This window comes from Sardina pilchardus, chromosome 2, assembly GCF_963854185.1.
Source record: "Sardina pilchardus chromosome 2, fSarPil1.1, whole genome shotgun sequence".
NCBI classification, from domain to species: Eukaryota; Metazoa; Chordata; class Actinopteri; order Clupeiformes; family Clupeidae; genus Sardina; species Sardina pilchardus.
In genome coordinates this window covers 10,982,172-11,001,386 of record NC_084995.1, presented here as the reverse complement: position 1 = coordinate 11,001,386, position 19,215 = coordinate 10,982,172, and the positions used below count along the sequence as shown (strand labels likewise).

The window sequence follows — 19,215 nt, the reverse complement described above, 5'->3', positions numbered from 1 at the left end:
TTTTGTAACTAAATGGGTGTTGTCAGCAGAATGGAGGCTTTTAAAATATTTATTTATACAAGGCGCTAAAAAAATTATTGTAGTCGATGGTGGTTGTACCTCCACATTCTGTTGGATGAAAGATGGCAAGAGACTCTGTGGTCAAGCCTTGTCCATAGAGCCTCAATCGCTCCTCAACTTTGCATTATGGTGTTTTTAAAGAAAATGTGTACAGTAATTTTAAATGTATGGCTTAAATGGATTTTCATTTTAAATTGTTCACTTGTATTCAAACATCTTAATATTTTGAATATATATTTATGATATGAATAAAGTTTTAACACATCCAGCTTATTACTTTCCAGTGCCTAAATCCAGTTAAATTGCTGTCCAAATTTAACTGAATTTACTGAATGTGCTACGTGTTACATATTTTGACAGTTATGATACTAGAGTACAGTATGTCAATAAAAAATCATAATTCAGGCGGATTTGTTATTTTTCCTTCTTGTAAGATCAGTCCAGTACACTGAAATGTAGGCTACGGTATTTTCCAACATAGGGTACCGGACTAGGGTGGAACTGTAGTTTGTGGCTCATGTTTCGACCGGAAACATTTTGTCGAAGGACGAACATGATTCGGACCTGCGGACATCAGGTAGAGAGAAATATTTGGAACTATTAGGTGTTATAAATGTTATTTATCCCTGTAATATGTTCTACTAGCTCCGCTTAACTTATTCGTCTTCATTTGGCAATTCATATCACAGCGATTGTCAAGGTTGCCTGTTTTAAAAGCAAGAATTCTTGAGGTGCTCAGCTCGTGACCCTGCGTTTTATCATGCAGGTGGTTCGATGGAGTTTAAGGTTGTCTCCTGGTTTTGCCCTGAAGTCTGCTACTCTTGTCGAGCAGAATGCACGGCAGCTGGCATATTCCTGTCGAATGTGCTCTCACACTCAAGAGTCTCAAACCTCAAGAGCGTCTGCACAGCGACATGGAAGTGAGCTGTCATTACGAACTCTGCTTGATATGGGCTTCACAGATACTCAGGCTGAGCTGGTGTACGAAGGCGCCATCAAAACCCTGGGAAAACGGTCTGTTACGCATGACACCTCTACAATCACGGCCCTTTTCGCACTGGGTCTGAATTCCTCCAGCATCGTCAAGATCTTTGATAAATGTCCAGTTTTGTACACAGTAAGGGGAGCAGTTGTGCAACAACGAATTCAGAATTTGTGGAAACTTGGAGTTGTTGATGGTGAGTAGGCTAAGCATGTTGCTATTTCTCAGGGACGAGATGTTAAGCAAATGTTCCTTGGAGAACCAGGGTGGAACATCGAACATGCTGCATAATACGCCCTCGTATGTCTTCTCCAGGCACTATTCAGAGAGTGATAAGCTACTATCCACACATCCTCCTCATGCCTGCCAAGAGAGTGAATGCGGCGGTCGAGTTTATCCGAACGAAATGTCTTTTCACCGCCCAACAAATGCGAGACATCCTTCGAGATACTCCAGAGGTAGTAGAGGAGGACCTCAATGAACTTGAGCATAAATTTCAGGTAGGCTTACCACTTTTCTTTTCTTGTGATCACTTCTGTAACGATGCTTTTTACACTACTACTTAGCACACAGAGGTGGAGGTAATGATTTACATACACTTCTCAGTCCTCATGAACAAGTCATCTCGTTTATTACAAATAATCTAGTTATCAATGGATCTTACAAATAGCCTATAGGAGCCTATGTAGTCCTCACAAATGATCAAATAAACATTATGTCCTCACAGTGAGGTAAACAATCTCTGGGGGTAAACCATCTTTTTTCAGTCAGACTTACTATTGTGGTCCTGTCTCATGTTCTCAGTATGCCTACTTCCGTATGGGGGTGAAGCAAGCAGAGATGGTGAAGGCCAAGCTGTTCAAGGTGAGCATGGAGGAGCTGCGCTGTAGGCACTGCTTCCTGGAGCGCAGGGGCTTCTACCAGACACCCGATAAGAAGGGCCAGACGCTCATCATCAACCCCAAACTGAAGGATATCCTCTCGGCCACCGAGGACGTCTATCTGGCCCAGTTCGCCAAGGCGACTAAAGAGGAGCTGGACGTTTTCCGCAAGCTAGTCACACGAGAAGACGAGGAGAAAAGCAATATGCCGGAGAATTGGGATATCGAGGAAGACGAGGAGGAGACAGAGGAGGACATGACTGACTTCAAGAGGGGAAACATGGGACATTTGGGATATGTAAAGAGCAGGAGAAAAAGATGAGCCACTGGAGAAAATGTATTATATGGTGTTTTCAGTACTAAAGGACAACCCTGCTATTGTCAGGACTGTTTAGTTTCGTAAATAAAATCCACTCCTCTGTTGCTAAAATCTGTTTTATGCCTCATCCTTCAAATTCAGGGCATTGTCAAGTCACACACAGGAGCTCTGTAGCTCTCTGACAATAAATTGCTTTTGGACGATGTTAAATAATTGACCTTTTGCTTTAATATAATCATTCATATAAAGCATTTAAAGATGTACTGGTCCCATTGTTTGAAACCAGGTGTTTGTCTGCAGAGTTATGATAACATTTTTAATTTACATCAGTAATGAAAAACACATCAATACATGACCTCACTGGCTTCACATCACACAGATAAGCACAAACCTGGGTATACACATTTTTTTCCATCCACAATATTAATGAGTATGTTCTCTCATACTTCTCCTAGTATCACAAATCTCAACAGAACCACTCCATGGAGGTTTGACATGCCACTCTCTGTGTGCATGTGAGTAAGACAAGACCATAAAAGCAAATGGTAAGCCGTGTATAACAAGTTGTAGTTTATAACAGGATATGAGTTGTTATCAGTCTGATGGCAAGCAACAAATTGTAAGCACTCTCAGCCTGCGCAAGGAGGTTGAACGGAAGTGTGTGTAGTGTGTGTGTGTGCGTGTGTTGTTGGCGGGTTGGGGGGGTTGGAGCTCTTCTCTGAGATACGGCGTTACCATGGAATACGTGTATGGTTTTTCAGGTGTATCATGCTGCATTATCTCCTATGAGTCAACAGTGTGTCTGTGGGCTGATAAAGAGTGGTGAGGGCAGCCTGGGCAGTATTGATTTACGGAGCCATTAGACTAATGGTTGACCGACCACCCCACCAACAGCATGGCAGTAGCACCAGCGGGTGGCCCCCAGCCAGCAGAACTCAAAGCGACACGGGAAGGAACCTCAGCAGGATTTCTGTTTGCATCGTTTCAACAAGGTGGGGATGTGAGTGTGTCCTGTTTTTTTGTCTAAATCGATCATTTGTCAATAAGTTCTGCTTGTTCTAAATGTTGTCAGTTTTTATGTGTGTGTCTGGGGGGTTACTGTCCATAGACTGAAATTGATGAGACAGAACATGGATCTAGAAAGTCAAACAGATTATGAAAGCCTATAACATCAGTGTGACATTTGCCAATTGTAAGTAGGACAGCCCATTTTCTACAAAGCAGTTTTGTTTCTGCTCATGCGAACCAGACACTGTTATTTGCTATATGCACTCTGTCATTCAATCATCTATACAACTGCCAAGTATTGGAACACAGAGAAGATGTGACTAACCATAATTGATCATGTTCAAAATGTTTTGAAAAAAATGTTATATATATTGAAGAGGTGGACATTTCTTGAATAAAATAATCACTGAATAAGTTTGCATGAGAATACAAATAATTCTTAAGAAATGAAAATAGCAAAATAATACTCTGTAACAGTGAAAAACTGTTATCAGTAACATTACATTTCCAATCAACCATTAGTTATCCAATATTGCCCTTACCTACACCATTCTGAGGAGAAATAGAGTACAGAGCCTAAAAATATCTCAAATTCAGTTCTCATGACTTTGGAATGAAGTACCACTACAAGATCCATCTTTTCATGGCTTCAGATAATGGAAGTAAACCACCAGCCAGAAATGAACTGAAGTAACCTAATAGTTCTGGTTGTGTGAAGAGTAACTCCCGTGTACTATGAATTGAGAGAGTTTGAATTGAGTTTAAATGGTTTACGTCTGTAATTTAGTATGACTAATGTCACTTATTGTTTAAAACAGTAATTAACAAGGTTAATTAATGTGTAACCTAGTTTATATTAGCAAAACTACATATAAAAACGAAGATGTGATGTTTGGTCCAGTGCTATTTTTGTTATATCAGAGATGCCGTCACCTATTATATAATGATAAGACACAATATCGACATCATGTTTATTCTTCATTAAGGCTTTTCACAGAAGGCCCTCAAACAGATTGAGCATTTGCATTCCAATAACTGACTCATATTTACATGTGAGCCATGACATCCCAGCAATATTTTTTGCTTCCTTTGTAAAACACCATGTTTATATTGGATTTGATCAATTAAGGAAATATTTAAAAGTTCAAATCTAAAATGCTCTCCACTTTACTGCCGTACAAAGGCAAAACGCCTTAACATTATATTTAGTCAAAAATGATTTAATGTCATTTTTGGGGTATTTGAGACCTCCTTCATCATATAAATATCGTTGATCAATTTTAAAAAAAGTTTTAACGAAAAAAAAATAAAGGGCTATGACAGCCGTAACTTCCAAAACCGTAAGAGAAACCACAACAGAATGCCTTAACAGTTATGTTAAGGCTCTTAGCCTCATCTCACTTTCTATTTTCTAAGGCTTTGAATCATCACATCTGAGGGGATCAACATCTCTCAGGGCCTAAAAGAAAAAAGAGCTTGTGTATGCATTCCACTGCCAGAAAGCCGTCACTCGCCGCTTGCTGCCGTCTCAATGGCCTACAGCATCATTGCCAACGTGTCGGAGAAGTGGCTGGACGGCATGGAGGGCTGGCGCATGGAGCTCTTCCTCATCCCCACCGTGCTGCTGACCCTGGGCACGCTGCTGCTGGACCCCCTGCTGGTCACCTGCATCCTGTGGTCGCCGGCGCTGCGCCAGGAGACGCGCTACCTGCTGCTGGCCAACACGCTGACGGCCGACGTGGCCTTCGCCTGCGTCAACATGGCCATGGTGACGTGCGCCGTGCTGCGCGTGACCCTGCTGCGCGTGGCCTGCGAGGTGGCGCTGTCGGCCACCGTCACGGCCTACTGCTGCGCCGTGCTCGGCGTTACCTCCATGGTGGTGGACACCTACGTGGCCGTGCGCTGGCCGCTGCACTACGACACGCTGCTGACGCCGGCGCGCGCCCGCAAGCTCTCGGCGGGCCTGTGGCTGCTGGCCGCCATGTACCCGCTCTCGCTGGTCATCATCCTGGAGGTGCTGGAGGAGGAGGCGCCGGCGCGGCTGCCCATCTGCCTGGTGCTCATCACGGTGGGCGCGCTGGGCAAGGACATGATGGTGGGCGTGCACATGTACTTCACCATCGGCGCCGCGCTCTGCTTCCTGCTCATCGTCTACTGCTACGCGCGGCTCTACGCCGTCACGCGGCGCTCGGGCATCTGGCACCGCCGCTACTCGCGCGCCCGCCTCACCATGCTGGCGCACGCCACGCTGCTGCTGCTCTACTTCGTGCCGGGCCTGGTGTTCACCGTGGAGCTGGCGCTGTTCGAGCGCCACCAGCTGGAGGGCCAGGCCAACGTGTGGGTGAACCTGGTCAACATGAGCGTGCTGATGATGCTGCCGCGCGCCTGCGCGCCCTTCCTCTACGGCCTGCGCTACCGCGAGATCTACACCATGCTCACGCAGCTGCTGTTCAAGAGGCGGCAGCTCAGCCAAGTCAGCACCGTGTCCTAGCCACACACACACACACACACACACAACACACACACACACAGAGTGAACTGCCTCTCTTTGAGCCTGTGCTCATATGATTCATGATGTTTGGGCTGCAGACAGGCTGTGTTGTGTTGTGTTGTGTTGTGTTGTGCCGCTGCTCATGCCATGCTGGTGCCAGTGCCACTGCTGTGAGTGATTCCTCTCGGCTTTAGCTGAATCATCATATTAATCGTTGATGCCATTCATTGAGATTGAGGCGATTGAAGAAAAATTGACACTGGGAACTCCCCATGGCTCTGTAATCAGCAGCAACAATTTCTGCTCAGAATAAAGTTATATCAACCAGCCAGTTGTTATTGATGAGCACTGCATACCGAAGGTATAGAGGTGAAGACCTTTGATGGACAAGTGTGACAGAAGGCTGCAACATTAGTTACAGCACCCCTAAAATCAGGCTCAAGCAGGCACCCCAACTGAACTGGGTTCTGCTCAGAGCTCCTCCCTTTAAAAAAGCACACTCAGTGGCTTTAGCACTTCCACTCTGTAAAGTGCTCTGAAGCCATGTCTTATGGTCATCTGTTCAAAATGCACTTAGTTAATTAAGCATTTGTTATGCGTTATGGTTATTATATTATAGTATTCAGTTGTTTTCATTAAGATATTGATTGAATTGACATTATTGTTTATAATTGCTATTCTCCTTATTGTAGTATTACCAACTTAAGGCCCGTTCACACCAAGAACGATAACGATAACGATAACTATAACCATAACGATAAAAGCGTCCACACTGGCCAACGATAAGAAAAGTCTCTCCTTGTGTTAATGAATGTGATGGCTAGAATACTTTGGGTTCCGATTGGCTGTTAGCTTTTTATCGTTCTCAAAATCGCTCTGAAAGTGATCAACAACGATATCGTTCTTCATGTCGTTATCGTTATAGTTTAGGTGTGAACGTTGTCATTGATATTAACGAGAGCGATATTTATTTATAGTTATCGTTATCGTTATCGTTCTTGGTGTGAACGGCCCTTTACTGTTAAATTTAACTGTTGTATTATTGTTATTTGTATGCCGCTTTGGATAAAAGCATCTGTTAAATACCATAACCATAACCATAATGTGAATGTTAATGTTAATGCTAAATAAACTAAAACCAAATGAACTGAATTCAAGGCTTGGGCGTGGTTACTCCACTGTTGTTTGTCGTGTTAATGATACTAAAGATACATAGTCACTAACTATTACAGTGTATTTCATTCAAGTGCATTTGTAATATACTATAAATTACTATATAATAAATAATGAAAAAATCCTGAAAAGTGGAACAATGAATATGTCATCTATATAATCTCCATTTCAACTTTTCACTGCCACTGAAATTGCCTGTATTTCTGTTGGTGAAACATATGTCATGGCAAAATATGATCATATTGTGATATCATCTTTTGTATATACTGTAATGTATAATAAAGCAACTAAAGTAACATTAGTCTGGTGTCTATATTCCTCAGTGTCAGCCTCAGAATCGTTCATATTATGCAACTGTGCCACTTCTGCCGCCTCAGGCCCATTCTGGTCCTGTAAGGGTGAAAAGAGTGCTTGTGTCCATTTGCAGGTGTTTACTTAAGCACGTGTCTCCCAGGAGACACAGACAGATGCACCTCTGTTCAATCAATCCGCGCTGTCCTTCAGTCACCTACACATCTCAGCTTTAGTGTGTGTCTGCCCGGCCAGCTGTAACAGTCGCGTTTCCACCGGTCAGTCGCTGAGCTGCGAACACACGAGGATGTGAGAATGGGCGCTCCGGCTCCGAGCAGCGAGATGTCCATGTCGGCGGCCGAGGAAGAGGGCGACTTCTTCATGTCTCTGCTGTGCGCGTTCGGGAGCTGGTACAACGGCTCAGGGGTGGCCGAGGAGCACAGCCGCGCGTGGCTGAGCGCCAACGCCTCCAACGCCACCAACGCCTCCGCGCAGATCCAGGCGGAGCTGTTCGCCCGCCAGTGGCACGTGTTCCTGCCGCCGCGCGGCTCGCGGCTGCTGCAGCTGAGCCCCGTCCTGGGCTTCCTGGCGGCGGCGCTGGCCACGCCGCTGATCCTGGTGCGCGTGCTGGCCGCCGCCCGCCTCCGCCAGCAGAGCCGCTTCCTGCTGCTGGCCAACGCGCTGCTCAGCGACCTGCTCTTCCTGTCCGTCTACCTGCTCAGCACCTGCCTGAAGGTGGGCGGCGTGCTCATGTCCGACTACGCCTGCGGCAGCCTGCTCCTCCTGCTGGGGGCGCTCTACATGGCGGGCATCCTCAGCGCCAAGGCCATGGTGCTGGACATGTCGCTGGCCGTGCTGGCGCCGCTGCGCTACCCGGCGCTGTGCCCGCTCTCGCGCACCTGGGGCGCCATCGCCGCCATCTGGCTGCTGTCGGTGCTCTTCCCGGTGGCGTCGGTGGGCGCCTTCCTGTGGTACCACGCCTCGGCGCCCTGCTCCATGCACATCTGCTCGCTGCCGCTGGTCCTGGTGCTGACGGTCAGCCACTCGCGGCCGCTGCAGGCGTCCATGCTGATGACGGTGACGGTCATCCTGGTCATCCTGCTGCTGGTGCTCTCGGGCTACCTGGCGCTGTGCTGGCACATGCGGCAGAGCGTGTGGAAGGTGGAGCGCTCGCCCCGCGCCAGGGGCACCTTCGTCATCCACTACCTGCACCTGTTCCTCTCCTTCTGCCCCATCGTGCTGCTGGTCATCGAGCTGCTGCTCTTCTGCCACTACAGTGTGCTGGACCTGCGCACCAACCTCTGGGTCGTCATGGTCATCTGCAATGTGCTCATGGTGCTGCCCAAGGCTCTGGCTCCGTACCTGTTTGGACTGAGGTACAGGGACTTGTCCGGGGACTTGTCCGGGGCATTGTTTGCCCAATTCAGGTGGAAACGGACATCTACCGTCAGTCCTGAGATATAGTAACTCTACCACACTGCATGTTCACCTACCCAGCCAAACATCAGGCTTGTTGGGACTTCCTAATTTTATTGCGTGCTGTGATTTTCATCTGTGTCTTTCCATTTGTTTAGTTTATGTTAGTTGTTTTTCTGCTTGGTTGACAAGTTAATCATTTATGGATTGGCATGTATGGTCATTACATGCGAGTGCAATAAAGAATTTCTTGTAGGCAGAGTCAGTGGACTGCTTATGTTGAACTAGATGTCAGCTAAAATCCAGATTGATTATAAAGGACTTTTGATACATTGGCTCTATTTTCAAAATAATATGTAGAGGATTTTGGCCTGCTTATTGGCGAGGCGGACTTCAGAGGTGGTGTACCCATGAGATAATGTTCCACTGGTTCTGCACTAGCTTGTTCAATTGAAGACTTGTTTCCACTCATTCCCTTCACTCTAATTGTGTTTGCATGACAACCATGCCCAACAGCAACATTTGTTTTACTGCTCGTCCTTTTTTATTCAGACAGTCAGCTGCAGATTCAGTCAAGCCTACACCGCCCTCTGGCGCACCAGATGGGAATTCAAACATACAGTATAACCTTATCTGAAACCTGACAATTGTTCCTTTTGTCTAGCCCGGTTAGCGCCAGACCCTTATCTCAATTGAAATTGAGATTGGGTCTGGACAAGCGTCATTCGTCTCCTCTTTCCAAGGGGCATCACCAACCGACGCCAATCAAAATGCCACTGGACACGATTGGATAGGAGCCAACATTTTCATCTCCAAAGTGAAGTGAAATAAGTCCCATAACTCATGGTTTCTTTTGTCTGCCACCACTTGACTTCCTCATTGGTGATGGTCAATATTTCCAAGAATATATCAGAGCAAAGTATTTTGAGGAAACAACTGCAACATACAGTACATTTGATAAATAAAGGGTTGCATTGCAGAAGCATCATTTGAGCAACAAAAATAAATTCATAGTAAACAATACTTCTTGAAAACATTACTGATTGCTGTTTAACACCATTATTCCTGACAGTTCTCCTTAAAGTTCTTCCAGCTCAATAGGCTACCTCCTGCCATCTGCCAGAGAGGTGAGTCTGGAGGAAGTCACTTCTGTTATGGACAATTGGCACTGGTATCCTCGCCCATCATGGAAGTGCATCAATGACTGCACTTCCATGGACCCAGCTGTTTAAAGTGTCTGTTAACCAAAACCAGAGATTCATTTGGAGACACCTTGAGTTGGTCAGAAAACCATCCCCGAAAGCAAGAACTCTAAATTGTGTTACCACTGAATTAGCAGCACTGAGTTAGACCAATAAGCAAGATGACATCATTTTCAGTGTTCCATTTTTTGGGCGGTCCATAAAAAGGGTCTTGATGATGTAATGAACAGTTTGCTATTTCGACTCATCAAATTTGATAGCAGACCTGTTGATTGCAATTTGACACATGCTTTAATACAAATATTATGTAACTTCCAAAATTATTGCTATTTCAGTGATATCAGAAGAAGCCTTGAAATTCAAGGTAATTCTTCTTTTTGAGAGGACCTATGTTTCAATAAATCACCACTTGAGGGTGCTATTGTCCTAGGGAGTAGCCTTGTTTTCCACCAAATGTCTCACAGAGGGTTAACAGTTACATGTTTTCTTTACCCTGGAGGACAAAGTGTTCTCAGATGAAGTATGTTAATGTGCACCCCAGCTGTCCAATGAGTATTGTTTAGGGATTTTAAACGTTTAATATAGACTACATTCATTTGTATTTGTATTTGCCCAGAGACACTGTACATAACTGTCAATAAATGTTAATTATAGGCCATGGGAGTGAGTGGATAAGTCTAGGCTTGTGTTTTTTTTTTCATCAACTAAAGGTTTTCTTTGTTGACATGCTTTGTGCTTTCATATAAAGTCTAGAGAAGAAATACTAGGCCTACTGCATCTCACAAAATTGGCATTGGCCGTTTTATTAACTCTCATTGTCTGGTTAGCAACTTCCCTAAACACCGGACTGGTAACTTCACTAGTTTCAACTTCCTCAAACGGTCGATCAGTCTTCCTCGTTGTTTTGTTTGCAAACAAGCTATCCACGTGGAATGTTCTTCTGGGGGATTTTGGGAAGTGCTGTCTCTGAGTGTAAAGACAGCCTAGGTCATGCGCAATGTGAAAAATACACTTCCCATGAACACCCAACCAATGTCAAGTTGGAGAGGTGCTGAGGATGTGACATAAATAACCCTGCACTATTGTCCTTTTCCAGACTTCTTTGTGCCAACTAAATCTCTCCGAGACAACATGACACGGTCACTGCGGAATATACACCTTTCAACGCATACTAGTCAATTTGGACAAGCAACTTTCTGACACTCTCTTTCTTATGGACTTTGTTTTTCAACTTTCCAAATATTGCATTTCCAGCAGGAATCTTTGATACCACTGAAGGTAAGACAACATACCCTATTCATGAAATGCGTCACATAGTCCGGCGGTGTTGTTCGCATATCCTATTTTGCCTATGTATTGCCCCCACTCACCGTTTTATTTCTGAAGATTTCAGATGAAGTAAATATGTCTATATTGGGTCCATGGCAGAAGTATGCCTACATTGCCGCTTTTTTTTGTGAATTTCCTCTGTTTTACCGGCAAACACTTTTCTCCCGTGTTTACCTTTTTCAATAGGTCACAACCGGACAATATGTTTAGTAGTGCGCTGGTGATAACATGAGTTGTAATTGGAGTCGACAAAAATAGTGAACTATATTTAGAATAGTTACCCTATATTGTGTTATAAAATAACAATCTTCTGTAAAGGAACTATAACATGTGTGTTATAATACAGGGCATGTTTATAACACAATAGTATGTGGGTCGTCATTGGATATCGATTTTATTGATAATCATAACAATAGAGACTGTGACTGCAGTCACATGTAAACAGAACAATTCCTCATCAGTGACGCTGAGAGGAGTCAGCCTAGCTCAGATGGTGTTATAATGACGGAATTGGTAGGCTGCAATGGACAACTTGAAATTAAATTGTTGGCCTAAATGTGAAGGAAAACCTAACATGTTGTAATTATACAAACAGATTAATATGATAGCACAGAGCCTATATATGTGTAGCCTACCGATTAGTAACCTATGTCTTTATTTATTAACCTATTTAATAAGGCAGAGTAAACAAAAGGCCTGTTGAGGGTTTTCTGGATTGAGTGTGCAACATCAACATATCAATCAACACATCAATCAAGACAAATATGGTTTCATTTTACACAGTGAATCCAACATTTTGTTTATTTCACATCAAGTGAGAATCCAAAAGAAATAAAGCTATATTGAGGTAATCAATGTCTTGGCACCAGGTGTTGCATTGTTCTCTTGTCATGGCTGAAGGAGCGTGGCGGTTGAGATGACGCAAGGGTTTAGTTTCCTTTACCCCAATCCCTCCTACAACCAAAACAAACCTGATTGACACTTCTGCGCTGCCAGTTGCGCAACCTGGAGTGCTGTTTTCCGTTTTTACAGTTTACTGAACTTTTCAACTAATGTTCCCTTGCTTTGGGGCACAACTGCTATCGACACGCTATACCACATGGCTTCAGGAGTTGTTTTCAGTCCGGTCGTGTGAGGCCCCTCAGGGTCCTCTGTGCATCTTCCCTGTGTATTCCCCAGTGATGAAGCAAGCATTCGCCAACTTGACCTGAGGCGGTACTATTGCTTAAGCCCTTAAGTGGAGGATTATTTTGCCTGAAACAACTAGATTCTTTAGAAAATCCTCCATAGTCTTGATCATAACAACTGCGTGTACAGGCATGTGATGATAGAGAATAGCCAATAAAAGTTGGCAGCAGGTCCAGTAGAGGCTACCTCAGCACTTCATAGGGGATTTGAAAGATCTGTGTGTGTGGGTGTTCATGACGTAATGGACTCTTTGGGTCTCCTCAGGCACTGATTGCAGAGCCAGCGTTTGACGTCAGGTCGCTGTTGGACGTAGCGGCGCAGCCATGGTGCTGATCCTGGGCCGGAGGCTGAACCGGGAGGACTCGGGGGTGCGCGACTCCCCGGCGGTCAAGCGCAAGGTGTTCGAGGTGGACCCCAAGAACCTGGGCGGCCACGACGACGCCTTCGACTTCTGCTCGGGCGGCCTGCACGGCGAGGGCATCCTGCAGGCCTTCAACGAGTTCCGCGACAACCGCCTCTTCACCGACGTGGTGATCTGCGTGGAGGGCCGGCAGTTCCACTGCCACCGCGCCGTGCTCTCGGCCTGCAGCAGCTACTTCCGCGCCATGTTCTGCAACGACCACCGCGAGAGCCGCGAGATGCTGGTGGAGATCAACGGCATCCTGGCCGAGGCCATGGAGACCTTCCTGCAGTACGTCTACACGGGCCGCGCCAAGATCACCACGCACAACGTCCAGTACCTCTTCGAGACCTCCAGCCTGTTCCAGATCTTCCCGCTGCGCGACGCCTGCGCCAAGTTCCTGGAGGAGCAGCTGGACCCGTGCAACTGCCTGGGCATCCGCCGCTTCGCCGACACCCACTCCCTCAAGCCGCTGGCCAGCCGCTGCCGCGGCTTCACCCTGCAGAACTTCGCCGACGTGGCGCAGCACGAGGAGTTCCTGGACCTGCGCAAGGAGGAGCTGGAGGAGTACATCGGCAGCGACGAGCTGACCATCGGCAAGGAGGAGATGGTGTTCGAGGCGGCCATGCGCTGGGTGTACCACAGCACGGCCGAGCGCAAGACGGTGCTCAAAGAACTGCTCCAGCACGTGCGCCTGCCGCTGCTGCACCCCAACTACTTTGTGCAGACGGTGGAGGGTGACCAGCTCATCCAGGTGGACCCCGACTGCTACCAGCTGCTGCACGAGGCCCGGCGCTACCACGTGCTGGGCAACGAGATGATGTCCCCCAGGACCCGGCCACGCAGGTGAGTGACCTCTGGGGCGTGTGTCAGGAGGGGCAGCGGGTGGTTTACCTGGGGGGGGCTTGGTATTAGAAAGAGTGATGTTTAGGCTGGGGAATACGGCACTTACCTGGGGCAGTTTTCAGTTCATTTTAATGAGGATGCTACTCAGGGCCTGGCCAAGCAGGTGAGTAATAAGATCCACAGGGGAAGATGGCTTACCTGGGGTACCTGGGATATTTTTTCAAGCAGGTTGCTAACTTGGTGAAGTTTTTTGTTGAGGAACATTTTTAAGCAATGATTCCCTGTTGAGGGATTTATATTTATTATGTTTAATGAGGTTTTATTAATAGGCATTGGTGTTACAGTTTCCAGGAGGTCTCTGTACCTCAGGAATGTGATTGTGGCTGTTAACTGCCAACTTCAGTGGCACAATTATGAAGGGTATAAATATCTTAGCAAAGTCTGTTGCAAGATTAAAAGCCTGTTTGTTTTAAACACAGGTGTTTTGCAATTGTTGTTGTTGAACTGTTTGCTGAGGCGTCAGGAAAGCACCTATGAAGAGGTCTGGGGTTTCATGAATCAAATTTCTGGCTTTGCTTGAGTGTTCAAGAGTTTGAATAAATGCAAAGCTGGCAAACGGTTCTGTGCCAGGACCAACAGAACAGACCCAACGACATTGCCTCCCTCGGGCGAAGATCTCTCACACAGACCTGTTTTTCTCTCTCACCTGATCAGGGAAATTACCGTGACTTGTTCATACACATTCCGCCCAGCAACGGCGGTGTTGCAATCTACCATAAAGTGTGCCCTGCCTTTCCTCTCCTGACTTACCTTTAGAGCAGTGAAGTCAGTCTGTTTTCTTTCCATCACTGACCCCTTTATTCAAACACTGTGTGGGAAGCTTCTATTAGTGCAGAAGTGCCAGTCATAGCAACGCAACACCGTCATAACAGTCTGTCTCTCTCCTTGCCGTCTGTCACTATGGGACTTCAAGAGAGAAGAAAATTTATCCTTAGGACGTCTGAAAGAGCGTGGTGCTGTTGTACTGATATGGCGGTTTGGCTGTAATGGCGGAGGGCTCAGTCGAGGTGTTGTGATGTGTTTGGTCACTGAGTCACACTCTGGGCACCCAAGCGTCACAGCTCAGGGAGTTCTCCTCACGCGTCCGTCCAGCGCTCTTCTGCCCTCACGGAGCACGAGCTCTAGTTTAGGAAGGGCTGCACGTGGCGGAGACTGGCCGCCTGTGAGCTAGCTGTTCCGTTCCCTGGCCCGCGGAGCGTGAAGTGTCAGTATCCGGGCAGATTAGGCACCTTGTCTCCAGTCTCATCTGCCTCAACCCCCACCCCACCCCTATAAGTAGTCAACCACAGAGGCCCTGGGGACAAACTCCTCCTCAGTTGGCTTCCTCTCCCAACCTGTGGTTTTGCGTGTGTGTGTGTGTGTGTGTGTGTGTGTGAGAGAGAGAGAGAGAGAGAGAGAGAGAGAGAGAGAGAGAGAGAGAGAAAGAGAGAGACTGTGTGTTTACCTGTCTGGGGAACTTCTTCTGTTAACTTTCAAATGGTTCAAAAAGAAGCAGCAATCTACAATTATCTCACCTCATGTTTACTCAAAATACTGTCCTTCATCTTCTCCATTTCATGTATATCTACCTAGATCCAGCTTAATGTTAGTGCTGGGAAGAAACCAAAGAGTCCCTTTTTCTAGCGCTAACTTGAAGAGCGTGTCTGAACTCTCCACACTGGCATCAGCGCTGCCTCAGTGTTTCCTCTGAGTGCTCGGATTCGCCAACTTGGCAGCCGTCGTTTGCATGACACTCAATATGCCTGGAGAGAAAAGTCGCTGGGAGAGAAGTCCCACCCAGTTCCTTTCTAATTGGAAATGGAAATGTTTTTAGGAAGTTCACTGTGGCTTTTGCCCCCTGTCTAACATGTGCCCCCCCCCCCCCCACATACCCCCCCCTCACTGTCCCTTTACAGGTCCACAGGCTTCTCTGAGGTGATCGTGGTGGTGGGAGGCTGTGAGCGAGTGGGCGGGTTCAACCTGCCCTACACCGAGTGCTACGACCCCGTCACGGGCGAGTGGAGGTCTCTGGCCAAGCTGCCCGAGTTCACCAAGTCCGAGTACGCGGTCTGCGCCCTCAGGAACGACATCCTGGTCTCAGGTGAGCAAGCCTGTCCGCCGTGTGACCGCCATACTTTTTGGTCTGCTTGATAAGAGGTCGCTGTGGTAACTGTTGCCCATAGCGACAAATTTGATAAGTGGCCCATAACCACTGCCAGATTCAGTGTGAAGTGATCCAGGAAAGCCAAGAAAAAGAAGGAACAAAAACAAAAGAAGAAAAACGAGCTGATATGTTGTGCTGTGGTTATAATTTGGTAATGAAGTGGTTTGTCACCTGCGGTTAAGTACAGCGTGTGCGAGGTTTCAGGCGAAAGAGTGAAGCAACATGTGTTTTTCACACCGTGAGCGAGTTCAACTTCGACTGCCCCAGGGCCCTGTTGCCTCACTGGAGCGGTGTTGACCAGTGCAATGCATTGTGGGATGGGCACAGCACAGGCACCAAAGTCGTGCCATAACCTCGCTCGTAAAGAAAAGCAGCCCTGGCGCATGTTTTTACATGAGCGGAACAATCACGTCATTCATGGCAGCATACTCGCTGTGCAAGTTCACTTCTCGACATGCAATCTCTGCGCTTTTTTTTGTTGCTTTTTTAAAAAAAACCTGATTGTGGTTTAGGAACTTGACACTTTGTACCATTTATAGTTAGATTCAGACAAAGTTATTTTTTGACACAGATATGTTTATCCAGATCACTTGAAGTAATGTAATAACGTAATGGCATATTATATGAGTCATCCATGCCGAAGGCCCTGGTCAGTAAAGGTTGGCATAAAGTCCGCGTGTTCATGTACAACACCATAAATATCCATATCAGTCTCACTAGGAGTTTTTTTTGCTCACGGAGCGTTAACAGTGTTTGAAGCTAAAACAGTGACCGCATTTTAAAAACAGCCCGAGAGAGCCGAGAAGCAAACTGTCCGTACAGTCTGCCAGAAATGCTGAAAAGCGATCTGGGAGAGAGATAGCCTGGAGAGCGATGGGGGCAGGAGGGAGCGATCGCACTGAAGAAGAAGAGCTGGCAAGGGGCTAGAGGGAGAGGGAGTGGGGCTGGGGCTGGGGCTGGGGCTGGGGGGGATTCATACTTCTTTCTCTCACGTGTCTTTTGTCAGTGGACCTGCCAGCAGCTGTTTGAAAAAGGCGATCACTCCCCTCCCCCTACTCCCTACTCCCTGCTCTCTTTCCCCCACTCTCTCTGGATGTACTGTAGGGCTGCTTTTCCACATGTTATTGGGCCTCTCTTGCGCTCTTTCTGGCTGTTTTCCTATTCTTCTCTTCTTGTGGTCTGTTTCTCCCACCCTTCTTATTTCTCTCTTTCTATTTCTCTCTCGCTCCCCCTCTCCCTCTACTCTGACTCTGTTTTTCATATCTTCTCCCCCCTCCCCCCAACTGTACAGTTTTTACCACTCAACTTTGTAAACATTCTTTCCTTTGCCTGTGCCTGTGCCTTTCTCTCCCTCTCTCCTCTCCTCTCTCGCATTCCCTCTCCCTCTTCCTGTCCCCTCTCTCCCTCTCTCCCTCTCTCCCCCTCTCCCTCGCTCCCCTCCTCCCTCTCCTAATATGTCTGTGCACGTGTGCTGGCTCCACGCCAGACAGGGCTACGCTGAGCTACAGCTTAAACTGGATCATGTTGGAGGCGAGAAGCAGACACCACCACTTCTAACCCGGTCACACCACTGCCTCTCCATACTCACCCAGAGATAGAGAGAGATGGAGAGAGAGAGAGACAGAGACAGACAGAGAGAGAGATTGGCCCTCATCAAAGGGCCCTAGGGATTGCCTTTTAAAAACAAGCCCTGGGGTTTCAGGGTCAAAACAAAACAGTGAAGTTTGCTTAGGATCCGACTGATGTCCTATTACAAACAAACATGTATTTCCCTTTTGCCGTTGATGAGTTCAATTCAGGCATTTGTGCGTATGTGATGTGTGTGTGTGTGTGCATTGTTTATGGATTTGCTTAGGTGTCGTCTGTCTGTCTGTCTGTCTATGTGTGCACGTTGTCCCAGAACATCACTGCAGGTATCGGAAAAAAAAGTTCCTACGTGCCTGAGAGCATTCCCAGTGGAGACTTCTAGAAATGTGTGTGTGTGTGTGTGTGTCTATCTGTCTCTCTCTCTCTCTCTCTCTCTCTCTCTCTCTCTCTCTCTCTCTCTCTCTCTCTCTCTCCTGTATCCCTTCTGTCATCAATCAATCTGTGTCAGTAAAAGTGTCTGCTTTGTGTCTGAGTGAGTCTACATGTGCTTATTTACTGCAGTCGCGTAAAACAGGTCGTTACGTTAATGTGTGGCTTGTCTTATGAGAAGCCACTTCCATTTGAAGCAAAACACGTTCTCCGCTCATTTGTACAGTTGCTGAACGCCTGATGTAGAGCAGAAGTAAGTGTGAGTGAGTGAGAGAACGGTTGTACCTCAACCAGTTTTTTTAACTGACGGGTTAGCTTGGTGCTAGTCCAGAAAGACCAGTCTGCACTCTGGAGTTTTGGCGCGTTCTATAGTTTTAAAGGCAGCCTTTGTTCCTTCCTGAGGTACAGTATAGGCAGTCTGCAGTCCTGACTTTGGCGCGTTCTATAGTTCTAAAGGCAGCCTTTGTTCCTTCCTGAGGTACAGTATAGGCAGTCTGCAGTCTTGAGTTTGGCGCGTTCTATAGTTCTAAAGGCAGCCTTTGTTCCTTACTGAGGTACAGTATAGGCAGTCTGCAGTCTTGAGTTTGGCGCGTTCTATAGTTCTAAAGGCAGCCTTTGTTCCTTCCTGAGGCAGACGTCTGAGCGCTGGTGGGGAGAGGAGATAAGAGAGCCCCTCTGGCCTCCTCACACACCTCAGCTCAGGGCAGCGCTGGGGAACGCTGTGACCTAGTGATCACTCCCGGAGGTCACACACACACACACACACAGAGACACACACACACACACACACACACACACACACACAGTGTTGATGATGGACGTCTTGTCTCCGCCTCTGCTCTGACACATGTGTCTTTAGGACAGTTTCCACATAATTGGTTGAGTTGAGAATGTCCCCGGTTTGGGATCTTTCTCTTCCTCCCCGGCCTGCTCTTCCTCTCCACACTTGAGCGGGTCTGAAGAAAGCAGAGGAAAGAAAACAGATGACTGCACTGTGTGGGTTGGTAGGTTAGAGAAGGCTTTGTTCACACATAAGGCACTGACGCACTGTCACTCTTTTCACCGTGGGCCTCTTTGTTACCAAGGTTGTGGCTCGTGGCTCGCTGTTGTGCCTGTGTGTGTGTGTGTATGTGTGTGTCTGTGTTTGTGTGTGTGTGTGTGTGTGTGTGTGTGTGTGTCTGTGTGTGTGCATGTGCATGTGCCAGTGTTTGTGCCTTTGTGTGAGTGTGTGTGCATGTGTACATGCACCTGAGTGTTTGCGCTTGTGATTGTGCCTTTGTTTACGTGTGTGTGTGTGTGTGTGTGTGTGTGTGTGTGTGTGTGTGTGGCTTTGTAGAGTATGAAGGAGACTGCACAGGTGTGAAGGCAAGGTGCTATGCCTGGGCCTGTAGGAAACATGACTGGAACAGA

The 19,215-nt window shown here is 47.0% G+C and overlaps 3 protein-coding genes across 3 annotated transcripts in view; all 3 read left to right on the top strand.

Annotated features, from left to right (window-relative positions):
• Positions 1-530: 530 nt before the first annotated feature.
• mterf4 (mitochondrial transcription termination factor 4) lies at positions 531-2,353 on the top strand. The gene is made up of 4 exons (XM_062553998.1): positions 531-637; positions 827-1,238; positions 1,358-1,542; positions 1,847-2,353. Exons 1-4 carry the CDS (start codon positions 578-580, stop codon positions 2,243-2,245), a joined length of 1,056 nt encoding a protein of 351 aa, XP_062409982.1. The 5' UTR covers positions 531-577; the 3' UTR covers positions 2,246-2,353.
• Positions 2,354-4,781: 2,428 nt separating this feature from the next.
• Positions 4,782-5,741, top strand: LOC134075275 (probable G-protein coupled receptor 148). The gene has a single exon (XM_062530845.1). The coding sequence runs from the start codon at positions 4,782-4,784 to the stop codon at positions 5,739-5,741; it is 960 nt and encodes a 319-aa protein (XP_062386829.1).
• Positions 5,742-10,933: 5,192 nt separating this feature from the next.
• klhl24a (kelch-like family member 24a) overlaps positions 10,934-19,215 on the top strand; it is a 21,661-nt gene continuing 13,379 nt past the window's right edge. The window contains exons 1-3 of the mRNA XM_062518708.1: positions 10,934-11,101; positions 12,605-13,586; positions 15,542-15,726. Coding sequence (XP_062374692.1) covers positions 12,664-13,586; positions 15,542-15,726 — 1,108 coding nt within the window. The 5' untranslated portion in view covers positions 10,934-11,101; positions 12,605-12,663. The remainder of the gene's footprint in view (positions 11,102-12,604; positions 13,587-15,541; positions 15,727-19,215) is intronic.